Raw genomic sequence first — 13581 nt, 5'->3', positions numbered from 1 at the left:
AAATCCTTTGGCATAGGGTTTGTCCTGTTTGCCTTATGTAAAGAAATGAATGGCATTGTTGGCATTTAATGGTATATTACAATATAAGAGCCCCGTGGCACAGAGTGGTAAAGCTGCAGTACTGCAGTCCTAAGCTCTGCTCATGACCTGAGTTCGATCCTAGCAGAAGCTGGATCAGGTAGCCAGCTCCAGGCTGACTCAGCCTTCCCTCCTTCCAAGGTCGGTCAAATGAGTCCCCAGCTTGCTGGGGGGAAAGTGGAGAGGACTGGGGAAGGCAATGGCAAACCACCCCGTAAAAAGTCTGCCATGAAAACGTTGTGAAAGCAACGTCACCCCAGAGTCGAAAACTACTGGTGCTTGCACAGGGGACTACCTTTACCTTTTTACAATATTAGAAGATGGGCAAGTAAATGAGCCTGAGATGGTGATTATTGTTAGCCAGTGATTGTGTTGTCTGGGTGTGTGTCGCAGCAAAGTTGGCATCTGAGTTTATTGCAAGCTCTGGAACCAACGTCCATGTTCAAATTAGATGTTGCACTGTTGTCGGTGAGGAGTTGTTCGAGATTGTGTGTAATAAAAGGCTTGCCCCCCCAGTACTTGTGAAAGAGAACTGTCATTGTCCATTAGAGGTTGTAAGTTGTTGAGGATACTAAAGTTGTTCTGTACTAAAGGGAACTATTTTATACCTGCTGTTCTTAAAGTGTTCAACTATAAGATTTGTGCCAAACTATTATATGGTGCCCCTATTTGGATTTCTGCCCTTAATGAAACAGTCGAAAGAGTCCAATCTAAATTTCTTAGGAAAATTGTAGGGCTTCCAGCTTGTGTACCTTATGTGGCAATATGCCTCAAAACAGGTTTTCTCTGGGTACTATTCTGACTTTGTTAATCTGTTTCCAGATTTAATCAGGTGGTTATTTCTATTCCATGCTAGTTCATGAAGTTTCAAAATGTATCGTAGCTTAACTCTTTAATTATTCAACCAGTTTATATTGATAACTTCTGACTGAGGTTTCATGCTCATTCACTTCACAATGCTGCTCTTTCTCTCAAATCCTTGTTTCTCTTCTTAACTCAGGTTTCTGTCAGGTTCTTCCTCTCACACTCTTACAATACTATGACAATCTTAGGTTTTGAATCACTCTCTAGTCACTAATATGTCCTGTAAATATTTCTGCTTCTCTTCTATAAAATCTTAATGCTTTTCACAGCACTATATAGGATTCTAATCAGAAAACTGCTTCTCAGATTCTGTAGATTGCTGACTGACCACAAAGGTAAAACCACAACTGCAGTGAAAAACGCTAACATCTTTATGTGTTTCTAGTTGTCATATGACAGGCTAAGTGGTAATATGGTTTCTCCTGCAGTGGGTTCTTAGATATTTTTGAAAATGCCACTACAGCTAAATCTCTTCCCATAGTCTGAACATACCAATGCTTTGTTCTCTCTGTGGGTTCTTTGACGGGGTTGAAAATGGATCTCCTACTGAAGCTCTTTACATACTGAGCATTCAATTATTTTCTCCCTTGTATGGATTTTTTGATGTTGTTGAAGATTGCCACTCCGACTGAATCCCTTTCCATACACTTAACATTTGTAACGGTTTCCTCCCCTGTGTGGGTTTCTTTATGCAGTTGAAGATAGTATCTCATAATGAATCTCTAGCCACACCATGAGTAGTCACTTTTGTGTGGGTTTTTTTATGCTCTTGAAAACTGCTACTCTGACTGAATCTCTTTCCGCACTCTGAGCATTCAAAAAGTTTCTCCTTTGTGTGGATATTTTTATGCTCTTGAAGATGGCTGCTCTGATTGAATCTCTTTCCACACTCTGAACAATCAAAAGGTTTCTCCCCTGTGTGGGTTCTTTTATGATCTTGCAGACTGCTACTCCGACTGAATCTCTTTCCACACTCTGAACATTCAAATGGTTTCTCCCCTGTGTGGCTCTTTTTATGCCGTTGAAGACTGCTACTCTGACTGAATCCCTTTCCACACTCTGAGCATTCAAACAGTTTCCCCACTGTGTGGGTTCTTTTATGCAGCCTAAAACTGCCACTCATGTAGAATTTCTTTCCACACTCTAAGCATTCAAATGGTTTCTCCCCTCTGTGGGTTTTTTTATGTTCTTGAAGATAGCTTCTCCTATTGAATCTCTTTCCACACTCTGAGCATTCAAAAGGTTTCTCCTTTGTGTGAGTTCTTTTATGGTCCTGAAGATGGCTACTCTGACTGAATTTCTTTCCACACTCTGAGCATTCAAAAGGTTTCTCCCCTGTGTGGGTTCTTAGATGATATTGAAGATGGCTATGTGTAGTGAATCTCTTCCCACACTCTGAGCATTCAAACGGTTTCTCCCCTGTATGGTTTCTTTGATGCACTTGAAGATGGCTACGTGTACTGAATCTCTTTTCACACTCTGAGCATTCAAACAGTTTTTCCCTTGTATGTGTTCTTTTATGCTCTTGAAGACTGCCACTTTTCCTGAATTTCTTCCCATACTCTAAGCATTCAAAAGGCTTGTCGCGTGTGTGGATTCTTTGATGATATTGAAGGTTGCGACTCATACTGAATCTCTTCCCACAATCTGAGCATTGAAATGGTTTCTCCCCTGTGTGGAGTCTTTTATGTACTTTAAGAGTGCCACCATGAGTGAATCGCTTTCCACATTCTGAGCATTCAAAAGGTTTCTCTCCTGTATGGGTTCTTTTATGATATCGAAGACCATGACTATGAGTGAATGTTTTCCCACACTCTAAGCATTCAAAAGGTTTCTCCCCTGTGTGGGTTCTTTTATGCACTTGAAGATTGCCATTCTGACTGAATTTCTTTCCACACTCTGAGCATTCAAAAGGTTTCTCCCCTGTATGGATTCTTCTGTGCCGATGAAGATAGTGACTTGTAATGAATTTCTTTCCACACTCTGAGCATTCAAAAAGCTTCTCCCCTGTGTGTGTTCTTTTGTGATACTGAAGACTACTACTTTGACTGAATCTTTTCCCACACTCTGAGCATTCAAACAGTTTCTCTCCTCTTGGTATACTTTGGTTCAAAAGAATTTGTGATCTATATTTAAAGTGCTTTCCGCACTGGATAGGTTTATTTGTCTTCATGATATTGTGCTTTGGAAAATGTACATTATGCTTCCTTCCATCTCTCTTATCAACCAAATGGTTGCCTTTCTTTCCCTTAGGTCTGCCTCGTTTGCCGACATTTCCTTCCAAGTCTTCATCGTTAAATTTATCTGGTAATTGTAGATAAAGTTCCTTAGCCTCCTCATTCCTCTGATCATCCTCTTCTGGAATAAAGAGAGAGACAGCATTAGTACTTGGCTGCAGTAGGAATGCGTTGACAGCCATTTGGCCACATCCATTTTGGGTGATTTTAACTCACCCTCCACCTTCCCTGAAAATATTCAAGATTTAAGGATACCAAAGCCCTTCAAGAGTCACAGCTGTGCTTTTGGCCTGAAGGAGCTTCGAAACTTCCAGATTCTAGGCCCCTGAAGGCCTCCCTCTTGTCCTGCCCAGTGAGCTTTATAATTCTGCCAAATTAAGAGTAGCTTAGTAGTGAAGCAGAAAAGAGGTATTCCTTCCCCTCCCTTGACATAACTGTGATCAGGCCTGTAGCTATGGTGGGGCCACTCTATTTAAACCCCCTCTGTAGGGCCCCTCCATTGGAGGGCCTTTCCCCCCAATTTTGCATTAGCAATACATGTTAACTTCCATTCTTCTACATCAATACGGGCTGGCGTGAAAGAAAGAGCTCTTGCTTAATCTGTGTTTTATCTGCTGCTGCTGCTTACGTCTCTTTGGATTGTACTAAGTGACTGGGGAGGGGGGGGGGAGTTACCAACGGCACACAAAGTGGAGAAACAGAATAAAGATCTCCCAAAGACAAAAACAAAAACCCAAAACCCCACTCTAATGTGGCCAGGAGGACCTGAAGAAAAAGGAGGGAGAGAGAGTGAGAAAGCGACAGCAAGGGATAAAGCAAGAGAGCAATAGCAAGGGGGTGAGTGAGAGAGCAACAACGAGAGAATGAGGGAGAGAGTGAGGGAGCAAGTGGGAGAGTGACAGCAAGAGAGCCACAGCAAGGGGGTGAGTGAGAGAGAGAGACAGCAAGGAGAAGAGCAAGAGAGTGACAGCAAGAGAGCGAGGGGGAGAGCGAGAGAGCAACAGCAAGGGGGTGAGTGAGAGAGAGAGACAGCAAGGAGAAGAGCAAGAGAGTGACAGCAAGAGAGCGAGGGGGAGAGCGAGAGAGCAACAGCAAGGGGGAGAGTGAGAGAGCAGCAGCCACAGAGTGACAGAGTGTGCACGAGAGAGAGTGCACAAGAGAGAGAGATAGCAACAGGAAGAAAGAGAGTCGGGGCCAGGTGAGCTGGCTGCTGGAGGGAAGAAGCAGCAAAGCCCCGTGGCACCCCCCTCCCAAATTTTTTATACTTACTCTCAGCCAGCCCGCTTGGGAAGGAAATCCTCTCTTGAGATCCTTCTGAGGAACTCCTTAGGCTTTCTTTGGATGCAAGGATGTTGTCTGTCTCCATCATAGTGTCTCTTAGCATTCTGGCTTCTTTCACACACACACAGACATATACAATTACAGAGAGAGAGAGAGAGAGTTCTTACGTGGGGAAGCACAGAAATCCAAGCAAGAGTAAAAATTCTCCTGGAAGGACTGAAAAATGGTCAAGATCATATCCCCAAATCCCAAGCAGTAATAGAGGGAATGGATCATTTCCAAATCCCAGCCAGAGCAGATCTTTGTAATCCCATCTAGGGAGATGGGTATGTTTCATAGGCTAGCAACTGAGAAATGAAGATCTGGTCCCTTCCGGAGCCTTTCTGAGGGCCTTTCGTTTCAGCTTTGCCTTAGGCCAGGACACTTTCTCTGGCTTCAGTGACGACCACAACACTGGCTTCAGTTGCGTCTGGGCAAGTAGTGGGACGGGTGTTCAGTATTTTGATACATGCCTCATCATGCTGGCTGCAACTCACACCTTTGGCACCTGTGAAAGATCCTTACCCAGAGAGGCCACGCTACCATAGTTCTCCAGCATGACTTCCCAGAAGAGAGCTCTTTGGTCCGCATCCAGCAGGGCCCACTCGGCCTCAGTGAAATACACGGCCACCTCCTCAAAGGAAAAGGGACACTGGAAGAAAAAGCAGATTCCTTCATTAGAGATCATGCCAGATGGAGATTGCACACTGGTAGGGAATCATCTGAGAGGGTACAGCATGTATGCCTTGGCAAGGGTAAAGGGAGTGGCGTTCATAGTCTCTCTCACTCAGACACCTTGTAGAAACTGCAGGAGAAAAGCCCCCCTGAGAAAGAAGGGGGGACCCAGGCTGTTCCCTGCTCAAAACCTTTACCTGGACTAGACGTGCAGCAGCCTTTTCCACACCTTTGAAAAGCTGATGACTCAACAGCATCTCCTGATTCCCCATTGACTCCATTGATTTCGGGAAGGGTGTTGAAAGAGCTGAGTCAGATTGACGTGAAAGGAGAGACGGCCCTACAACTGACAGACAATTTAAAATCTGATAAATCACCAGGCCTTGGATGGCATACATCCAAGAGTTCTGAAAGAACTCAAAGGTGAACTTGTGGATCTCCTGACAAAAATATGTGATCTCTCGTTAAAATTTGCTTCCATTTCTGAGGACTGGAAGGTAGCTAACGTCACCCCCATCTTTAAAAAGGTTTCCAGAGGAGATCCGGGAAATTACAGGCCAGTCAGTCTGACGTCAATACTGGGTAAGTTAGTGGCAACCGTTATTAAAGAGAGAATTAGTAGGCACATTGATGAACAAAAGCTATTGAGGAAGACTCAACATGGGTTCTGCAAGGACAGATAATGTCTCACTAACTGTGTTCTTTGAGGGGGTGAACAAACATGTGGACAAAGGGAGACACAACAGATGTTGTTTACCTTGACTTCCAGAAAATCTTTGAGAAAGTTCCTCATCAAAGGCTTCTATAGAAGCTCAATAATCATGTGGTAAAAGGACAAGTCCTCTCGTGGATCAAAAACTGGAAACAGAGAGTGAGTATAAATGGGCACTCTTCACAGCGGGGGCTGGTAAGCAGTGGCTCAGGACTTGGGTCCGATGCTTTTTAACTTGTTCATTAATGATTTGGAGTTGGGAGTGAGCAGTGAAGTTTGTGGATGACACTAAATTGTTCAGGGTGGTGAGAACCAGAGAGGATTGTGAGGCTCTCCAAAGGGATCTGTTGAGGGTGGGTGAGTGGGCGTCAACGTGGCAAATGAGGTTCAATGTGGCCAAGTGCAAAGTAATGCACATTGGGGTCAAAAATTCTAACTATAAATACAAGTTGATGGGGGTCTGAACCTAGCAGAGACTGGCCAAGAGTCAGAGACATGTTAGATAACTCACTGAAAATGTTGAACAAAGCTGGAGTCCAGTCGCACCGATGAAGTTTTATTGAGAATGTAAGCTTTCATGTACTAGAAGCACACTTCATCAGACAATGAAATGGGGCACAGTTAGCAGTGCTACATATAGCTTGTGGATTGTTGTTAAGCATGCAAAATGGTACAATGCTAGAATCCAATGGCAAAACAGTGAAATAAACAAATTAAAAGAATAACAGTTTTGGTCAGGGTAGTATAAGTAGTGTGGGAAAACAGCAAAAGGTAATAAACATGTCGGAATTGGAGAACGATGGTGAGAATGGCAGTTAAAGAAGTCTGTTAATTGCTCTATTTCTCAAAGATTTCAGGTTTTCACGGCTGGTAACATCATTAGGGTTTGTAGAATCTTTCGGGCTCAAGTGCCGTGTTCTACTGGAGAAAGTTTTCCTTCCAGACGTTTCGTTCTCAGCTGCGGAGAACATCCTCAGTGGCTTTGCAGCCGGAGCAGGCGCTCTGACCTTCTGCACAGCAGCCAAGAAGGTCAGAGCACCTGCTCCGGCTGCAACGCCACTGAGGATGTTCTCCGCAGCTGAGAATGAAATGTCTGGAAGGAAAACTTTCTCCAGTAGAACACGGCACTTGAGCCCGAAAGATTCTACAAACCCTAATGCTCTATTACTCCTCAAGCGTGGGTCAAACGGAGAACATCTTTTTCTCAGAAGTGTTTCTGTCCACCCAGTATACTTTTTAGCATGTAGCATGGTATTATAGAAGAAGCCCCGTGGCGCAGAGTGGTAAAGCTGCAGTACTGCAGTCTGAGCTCTCTGCTCACAACCTGAGTTCGATCCCGGCAGAAGCTGGATGGTTCAGGTAGCCGGCTCAAGGTTGACTCAGCCTTCATTCCTTCCAAGGTCAGTACAATGAGTCCCCAGCTTGCTGGGGAGAAAGTGTAGATGACTGGGGAAGGCAATGGCAAACCACCCTATAAAAAAGTCTGCCATGAGAACGCTGTGATATGACTTCCACCCCAGAGTCAGAAACGACTGATGCTTGCACAGGGGACAGACTTTACCGTTTTTTTTAATGGCATTATAAATATCATTCCAGTTTGCCAATACAAAAAAGAATACTTTAGAATACAGTGGAAGATGGGTTTGGCATATGTAATGAGATAAGCAACCAATATCCCTTATTCCAGTTTGTCAATACAAAAAAGACATTATTCTGATACAGTATTCTAAAAGAGAAATACACCAGAATAAAGTGGATGAACATAAGAACAGAAGAACATAAGAGAAGCCATGTTGGATCAGGCGAATGGCCCACCCAGTCCAACACACTGTGTCACACAGTGGCCAATATGTGTGTGTGTGTATATATACACACACACACACACATATATATATACTGTAGCTAATAGCCACTGATGGACCTCTGCTCCATATTTTTATCCAATCCCCTCTTAAAGCTGGCTATGCTTGTAGCTGCTACCACCTCCTGTGGCAGTGAATTCCATGGTTCTACTTAGTGAGAATGGGTTTATCATGTAAAATGAGATAAGAAACCAATATCCCTGTTCGGTCCTGGGGAGGTGTTTGTTCCAAGTTTCATAAGAACTTGTAATTCAGCAGTTTCCCTTTCCGTTCTGTTCCTGAAGCTTCTTTGCAGTATAACAGCTACTTTGAGGTCACCCATTGAATCCTCAGGAAAGTTAAAGTGTTCTCCAACAGGTTTCTCAGTTTGATCATTCCTGATGTCAGATTTGTATCCATTTATCCTTTGGCGTACAGTTTGTCCTGTTTGCCCTATGTAGAGAACTGAAGGGCATTGTTGGCATTTAATGGCATATACAATGTTGGAAGATGAACAAGTGAATGAGCCTGAGATGGTGTAGTTAATGTTATTAGGTCCAATGATTGTGTTGTCTGGGTGTATGTGGCAGCAGAGTTGGCACTTGGATTTACTGCAAGCTCTGGTACCAGTGTCCGTGCTCAAATGAGATGTTGTATTGTTGTGGGTGAGTTGTTTGAGATGAGGGGGCTGTCTGTGTGCAAGAAAACTGTCCCCCCGCCCCATTATTTTCCCATTAATTTCTAACTTTGTACCGTATTGCATGCTTAACCCTACCCACAAGCTATGTATAGCACTGCTAACAGTACCCCATTTCATTGTCTGATGAAGTGTGCTTCTAGCACACAAAAGCTTACATTCTCAACAAAACTTCATTGGTCTTAAAGGAGCTACTGGATAACAGCTTTGTTCTGTTGCTTCAGAACAACATGGCTGCCCACCTAGATTTACGAAAATGTTGAGGCAGTGTTTGGCTGCAATAAAAAAGGCCAACGTCATGCTGGGGATTATTAGGAAGGGAACTGAAAACAAATCAGCCAGTATCATAATGCCCCTATATGAACCGATGGTGCGGCCTCACTTGGAGTAACTGTGTACAATTCTGGTCACCACACTTCAAAAAAATATTATAGCATTGGAAAAAGCGCAGAAAAGGGCAACTGGAACGATGAAAGGGTTGGAACACTTTCCCTATGAAGAAAGGTTGAAACACTTGGGGCTCTTTAGCTTGGAGAAAGGTCGATTCAGGGGTGACATCATAGAGGTCTACAAGATTATGCATGGGACAGAGAAGGTAGAGAAAGAAGTGCTTTTCTCTTAATTAGTGGACATTGAGTTCTGCACATTAACTTTCTGGTGTGTGAAGAAATGTTTTAATTTTTCCCACTCTCTACCAATCAAATTTACTGGGTGCCCCAATCATATCCACAGAGTCCTTACCACAGGAGAGGGCATCTTGGGCACACTCCTGGGCCTGCACTCTCTCCTCTGGCTCCAAGGAAGTTCCTTCTGCCTCAGGGAATGTCGCTTCTACCTTCAGGGATGGCCCCCACATCTGAAAAAGCAGCAAGGGAAATGTATTAATAAATCAAAGTACGGTGATGTGTATAGTATGGTATAGTATAGTAAAGAACCTCTTGTTGAGGGTGAAAGAGGAGAGCACAAAAGTAGGCTTGAAACTCAACATCAAAAAAACTAAGATCATGGCATCTGGCCCCATCAAACCTTGGCAAAGGGGAAGACATGGAAGTAGTGACAGACTTCACATTTCTGGGATCCAAGATCACTGCAGATGGTGACTGTAGCCATGAAATTAAAAGACGTTTGGTCTTTGGGAGGACAGCTATGGCGAACCTGGGCAGTATAATAAAAAACAGAGACATCAGCCTGCTAACAAAAGTCCGTATAGTCAAAGCGATGGTATTCCCAGTAGTAATGTATGGCTGTGAGAACTGGACCATAAGGAAGGCCGAGCGCAGAAGAATAGATGCTTTTGAGATGTGCTGGAGAAGGCTCTTGAGAGTCCCTTGGACTGCAAGAAGATCCAATCAGTCAGTCCTAAGGGAAATCAACCCAGACTGTTCACTGAAAGGTCAGATGCTGAAGCTGAAGCTCAAATACTTTGGCCACCCAATGAGAAGGGAGCACGCACTGGAGAAGACCCCGACGCTGGGAAAGACAGAAGGCAAAAGAAGAAGGGGACGGCAAAAGATGAGATGGCTGAACAGTGTTACTGATGTAACAAACACAAATTTGAGCAGACTTCGGAGGATGGTGGAAGACAGGAGGGCCTGGCATGACTTTGTCCATGGGGTCGCAAAGAGTCAGACTCGACTGTGCGACTGAACATCGCATGATAGTATGACCAGGAGAGCCTAACATTGCCTAGTGCAGGGGCGTCAAACTCATTTGTTATGTGGGCCGGATCTGACGTAAATGAGACCTCGTCGGGCCGAGCTATGTGTTTCATGAAATGTAATGCCAGGTAGGAGAGATATAAACTTTATAATGGACACAGATAAACACAATTAATGATTTTTTTAAAAAACTTAAAACGTGCTTAAAAGACTTGCACTCTTGCAATGTTTTGTTAATTTAACAGTCCCTGATAACACCTCTTGCTCAATTATTGCATCAAAATCTAGAGATAATGTCTGTGCTGTAGCGATCTTGCGTATGCTGTTCAGGTGTTGTTCAGGTATATATCTGTAAATTGCAAACCTACTTTTGATTTATTGACATTTATTACAGAAATCTTATGGGCATTGTGAACTTTTGTGCATAAGTGGCAAAGAAGAAGAAGAATTGCAGATTTATACCCCGCCCTTCTCTCTGAATCGGAGACTCAGAGCGGCTTACAGTCTCCTTTATCTTCTTCCCCCACAACAGACACCCTGTGAGGTGGGTGGGGCTGGAGAGAGCTCTCACAGCAGCTGCCCTTTCAAGGACAACCTCTGCCAGAGCTATGGTTGGCCCAAGGCCATTCCAGCAGGTGCAAGTGGAGGAGTGGGGAAGCAAACCCGGTTCTCCCAGATAAGACTCCATGCACTTAACCACTACACCAAACTGGCTCTTTCCCTATGAGGAAAGGTTAAAACGCTTGGGGCTGTTTAGCTTGGAGAAATGTCAACTGCGGGGTGACATGATAGAGGTTTACAAGATTATGCATGGGATGGAGAAGGTAGTGAAAGAAGTACTTTTCTCCCTTTCTCACAATACAAGAACTTGTGGGCATTCAATGAAATTGCTGAGCAGTCAGGTTAGAACAGATAAAAGGAGGTACTTCTTCACCCAAAGGGTGATTAACATGTGGAATTCACTGCCACAGGAGGTGGTGGCGGTCACAAGCATAGCCAGCTTCAAGAGGGGGTTAGATAAAAATATGGAGCCGAGGTCCATCAGTGGCTATTAGCCACAGTGTGTATATATATATGTATATATAAATTTTTGGCCACTGTGATACAGAGTGTTGGACTGGATGGGCCATTGGCCTGATCCAACATCGCTTCTCTTATGTTCTTATGGCTCTCTGGTTAGCCAATGGAGAAAATAGAGGCTTTGCTCCGTAACTCCTGTGCGATTGAGCAAGCCTGGCAAATCAAGCTGTGATGCGGAAGGAAGCAAGAGAGAAAGAGAGAAGGAAGTAGATGACAGTAAGTTCCTCACTAGCTTGATAGCAGCCCTCTGGGGGCCTGATCCACCCCTTGGGCCACATGTTTGACACCCCTGGCTAGCAGCTAGAAGCTGTAGTTCTTTTAGTGTCATGCACCACTGTGTGGCAAGCTAGACTTGTTTTTAAGGCCACAGATGTTACAAGCTGGTTTGCCATTGCCTGCCACAACGTAAGGACCCTGGTATTCCTTGGAGGTTGCCCACCCAAACAACGTTCCCTCTAAGCTGCGGAGTTTTGTGAGCAAGACTTTGTGAGCTCCTGACATTGAAGCTGTGAGTGAGCAATCTGGCTACTGCATCCATTAGTTAGCTCTGGGGCCATCCTTCCAAGAGCTAAGGAAAAAAAAAATGTGCGAGACGGAGGTTAGAGGGAACGCAGTCAAGCACCAGCCCAAACTGAGCCTGCTTAGCTTCTGAGATCAACCTGACATCCGCTTATCTTGGACTATCCAAATCAGGGAGCAGTAAGGGAGATGGGTAAGAGATGGAATGGGACAGACCAAGGAATGGATCCTGCCCCACTCCTAGAGTCTGCACTGTTCTATCAGGAGACCTGGTGACTTATCCGGAGGGATAAGAAACCCTCTAGTAGAAGAGGCTGCTGCAGCAGGCTTTTAAATCTCCCACTGGGATGATTAACTCTTGGACAAATATCCGGCAAGGAAACTTTAGGATAAGGCCAGATATTGTTGCTTGAACTGGACATATCTGGGGGGAATCCTCTCACCTGTTCTGCCTGCTTCTTCTCCTCTGCCTGGCTCAGGAGGAAACCTTCTGCCAGGGCCACCGCCTGGGAACTGGTCTCCGGCCCACATCCTCTGACCCAGCACTGCATTTCCTGGGGCAGGATGGTCAGGAACTGCTCCAGGATCACCAGGTCCAGGATCTGCTTCTTGGTATGTCTCTCCGGCTTCAGCCATTGGTTGCAGAGTCCATGGAGCTGGCTGCAAACCTCTCGGGGCCCATCGGCCTCATGGTAGAGGAACTGTTGGAAGCGTTGGCAATATATATCTGCGGTCACGGTGTCTGTAGCCAGGGTTTCTGGCACAGCTCTTTCCCAGAATGCAACAGCTCTCCCAGCTTGGAGGAGAAGGGGGCCTTTGCTTGATGTCTTGCTAGTTCCAGGTCCTTCTGGGTCCTGCTCTTCCATCTCCTGTCTCTTCCATCGAGTCTCCTCCATCTGAAAAGAAGCCCTTATTCCCTTGGCTGTGAAGACAGGCTTCTCTCTGGGGGGGAAGGAGAGACACAGACAGGAACATGTCACAGAGAAAAACATCACCAAACATCACAAACCTTAATTTGCTCATGGGACATGTGAGAATTGCCCTGGCGGATCAGAACGAAAGTGCTTCTTGTGCTTTGTACACTGGGCTTAATATCATTTGGCCATAGTGCATACAAAAATATTTTAAATATGTTGCCTAAAGTTTTTGGGAAAATTAAATGTCTCTGGCTTTTTAGAAATGTTGCAAGCTTAGCCTCCCATTTATTCGGCACCCTCTGTCCTAGGGGCTAATTCTTAAGTTAAATCAGAGCCCTAAAAGGACAAGAAGGACTAGTGATACCTTTCCCATCGCATGCATCTCTTCCATGTGGAATTCACTGCCACAGGAGGTGGTGGCGGCTACAAGCACAGACAGCTTCAAGAGGGGGTTAGATAAAAATATGGAGCAGAGGTCCATCAGTGGCTATTAGCCACAGTGTGTATATATATATATATATATATATATATATATATATATATATATATATATATATATATATATATATATATATATATATATATATATGTGTGTGTGTGTGTGTGTGTGTGTGTGTGTGTGTATAGAATTTTTCTGGCCACTGTGTGACACAGAGTGTTGGACTGGATGGGCCATTGGCCTGATCCAACATGGCTTCTCTTATGTTCTTATGTGACACAGAGTGTTGGTCCGGATGGGCCATTGGCCTGATCCAACATGGCTTCTCTTATGTTCTTATATGACACAGAGTGTTGGACTGGATGGGCCATTGGCCTGATCCAAAATGGCTTCTCTTATGTGACAGTGTTGGACTGGATGGGCCATTGGCTTGATCCAAAATGGCTTCTCTTATGTGACACAGTGTGTTGGACTGGATGGGCCATTGGCCTGATCCAAAATGGCTTCTCTTATGCTCTTATGTCTGAAGTCTTAGGCAAGAACT

At 44.6% G+C, this 13581-nt stretch overlaps 3 protein-coding genes across 3 annotated transcripts in view; all 3 read right to left on the bottom strand.

Moving 5' to 3' along the window:
* Positions 1–13581, bottom strand: part of LOC132571070 (zinc finger protein 436-like) — a 342318-nt gene that overhangs the window by 305958 nt on the left and 22779 nt on the right. The gene's annotated exons all lie outside the window — the stretch shown is intronic.
* Positions 1829–2440, bottom strand: LOC132571719 (zinc finger protein 391-like; the record flags this gene model as incomplete). Its single annotated transcript, XM_060238515.1, has 1 exon — positions 1829–2440. A coding segment is annotated over one exon (612 nt), but the record flags the coding sequence as incomplete, so codon positions are not given.
* LOC132571718 (oocyte zinc finger protein XlCOF6-like) overlaps positions 2519–13581 on the bottom strand; it is a gene marked incomplete at its 3' end in the record, with an annotated part of 54144 nt that continues 43081 nt past the window's right edge. The window contains exon 7 of the mRNA XM_060238513.1: positions 2519–2613. Within this exon, the coding sequence (XP_060094496.1) occupies positions 2519–2613 (95 nt within the window). The remainder of the gene's footprint in view (positions 2614–13581) is intronic.

Source organism: Heteronotia binoei, chromosome 5, assembly GCF_032191835.1.
Source record: "Heteronotia binoei isolate CCM8104 ecotype False Entrance Well chromosome 5, APGP_CSIRO_Hbin_v1, whole genome shotgun sequence".
In the NCBI taxonomy this organism is placed as follows: Eukaryota; Metazoa; Chordata; class Lepidosauria; order Squamata; family Gekkonidae; genus Heteronotia; species Heteronotia binoei.
Note: the sequence above shows the minus strand (reverse complement) of the source record. Positions and strands in the feature narration are given on the sequence as shown.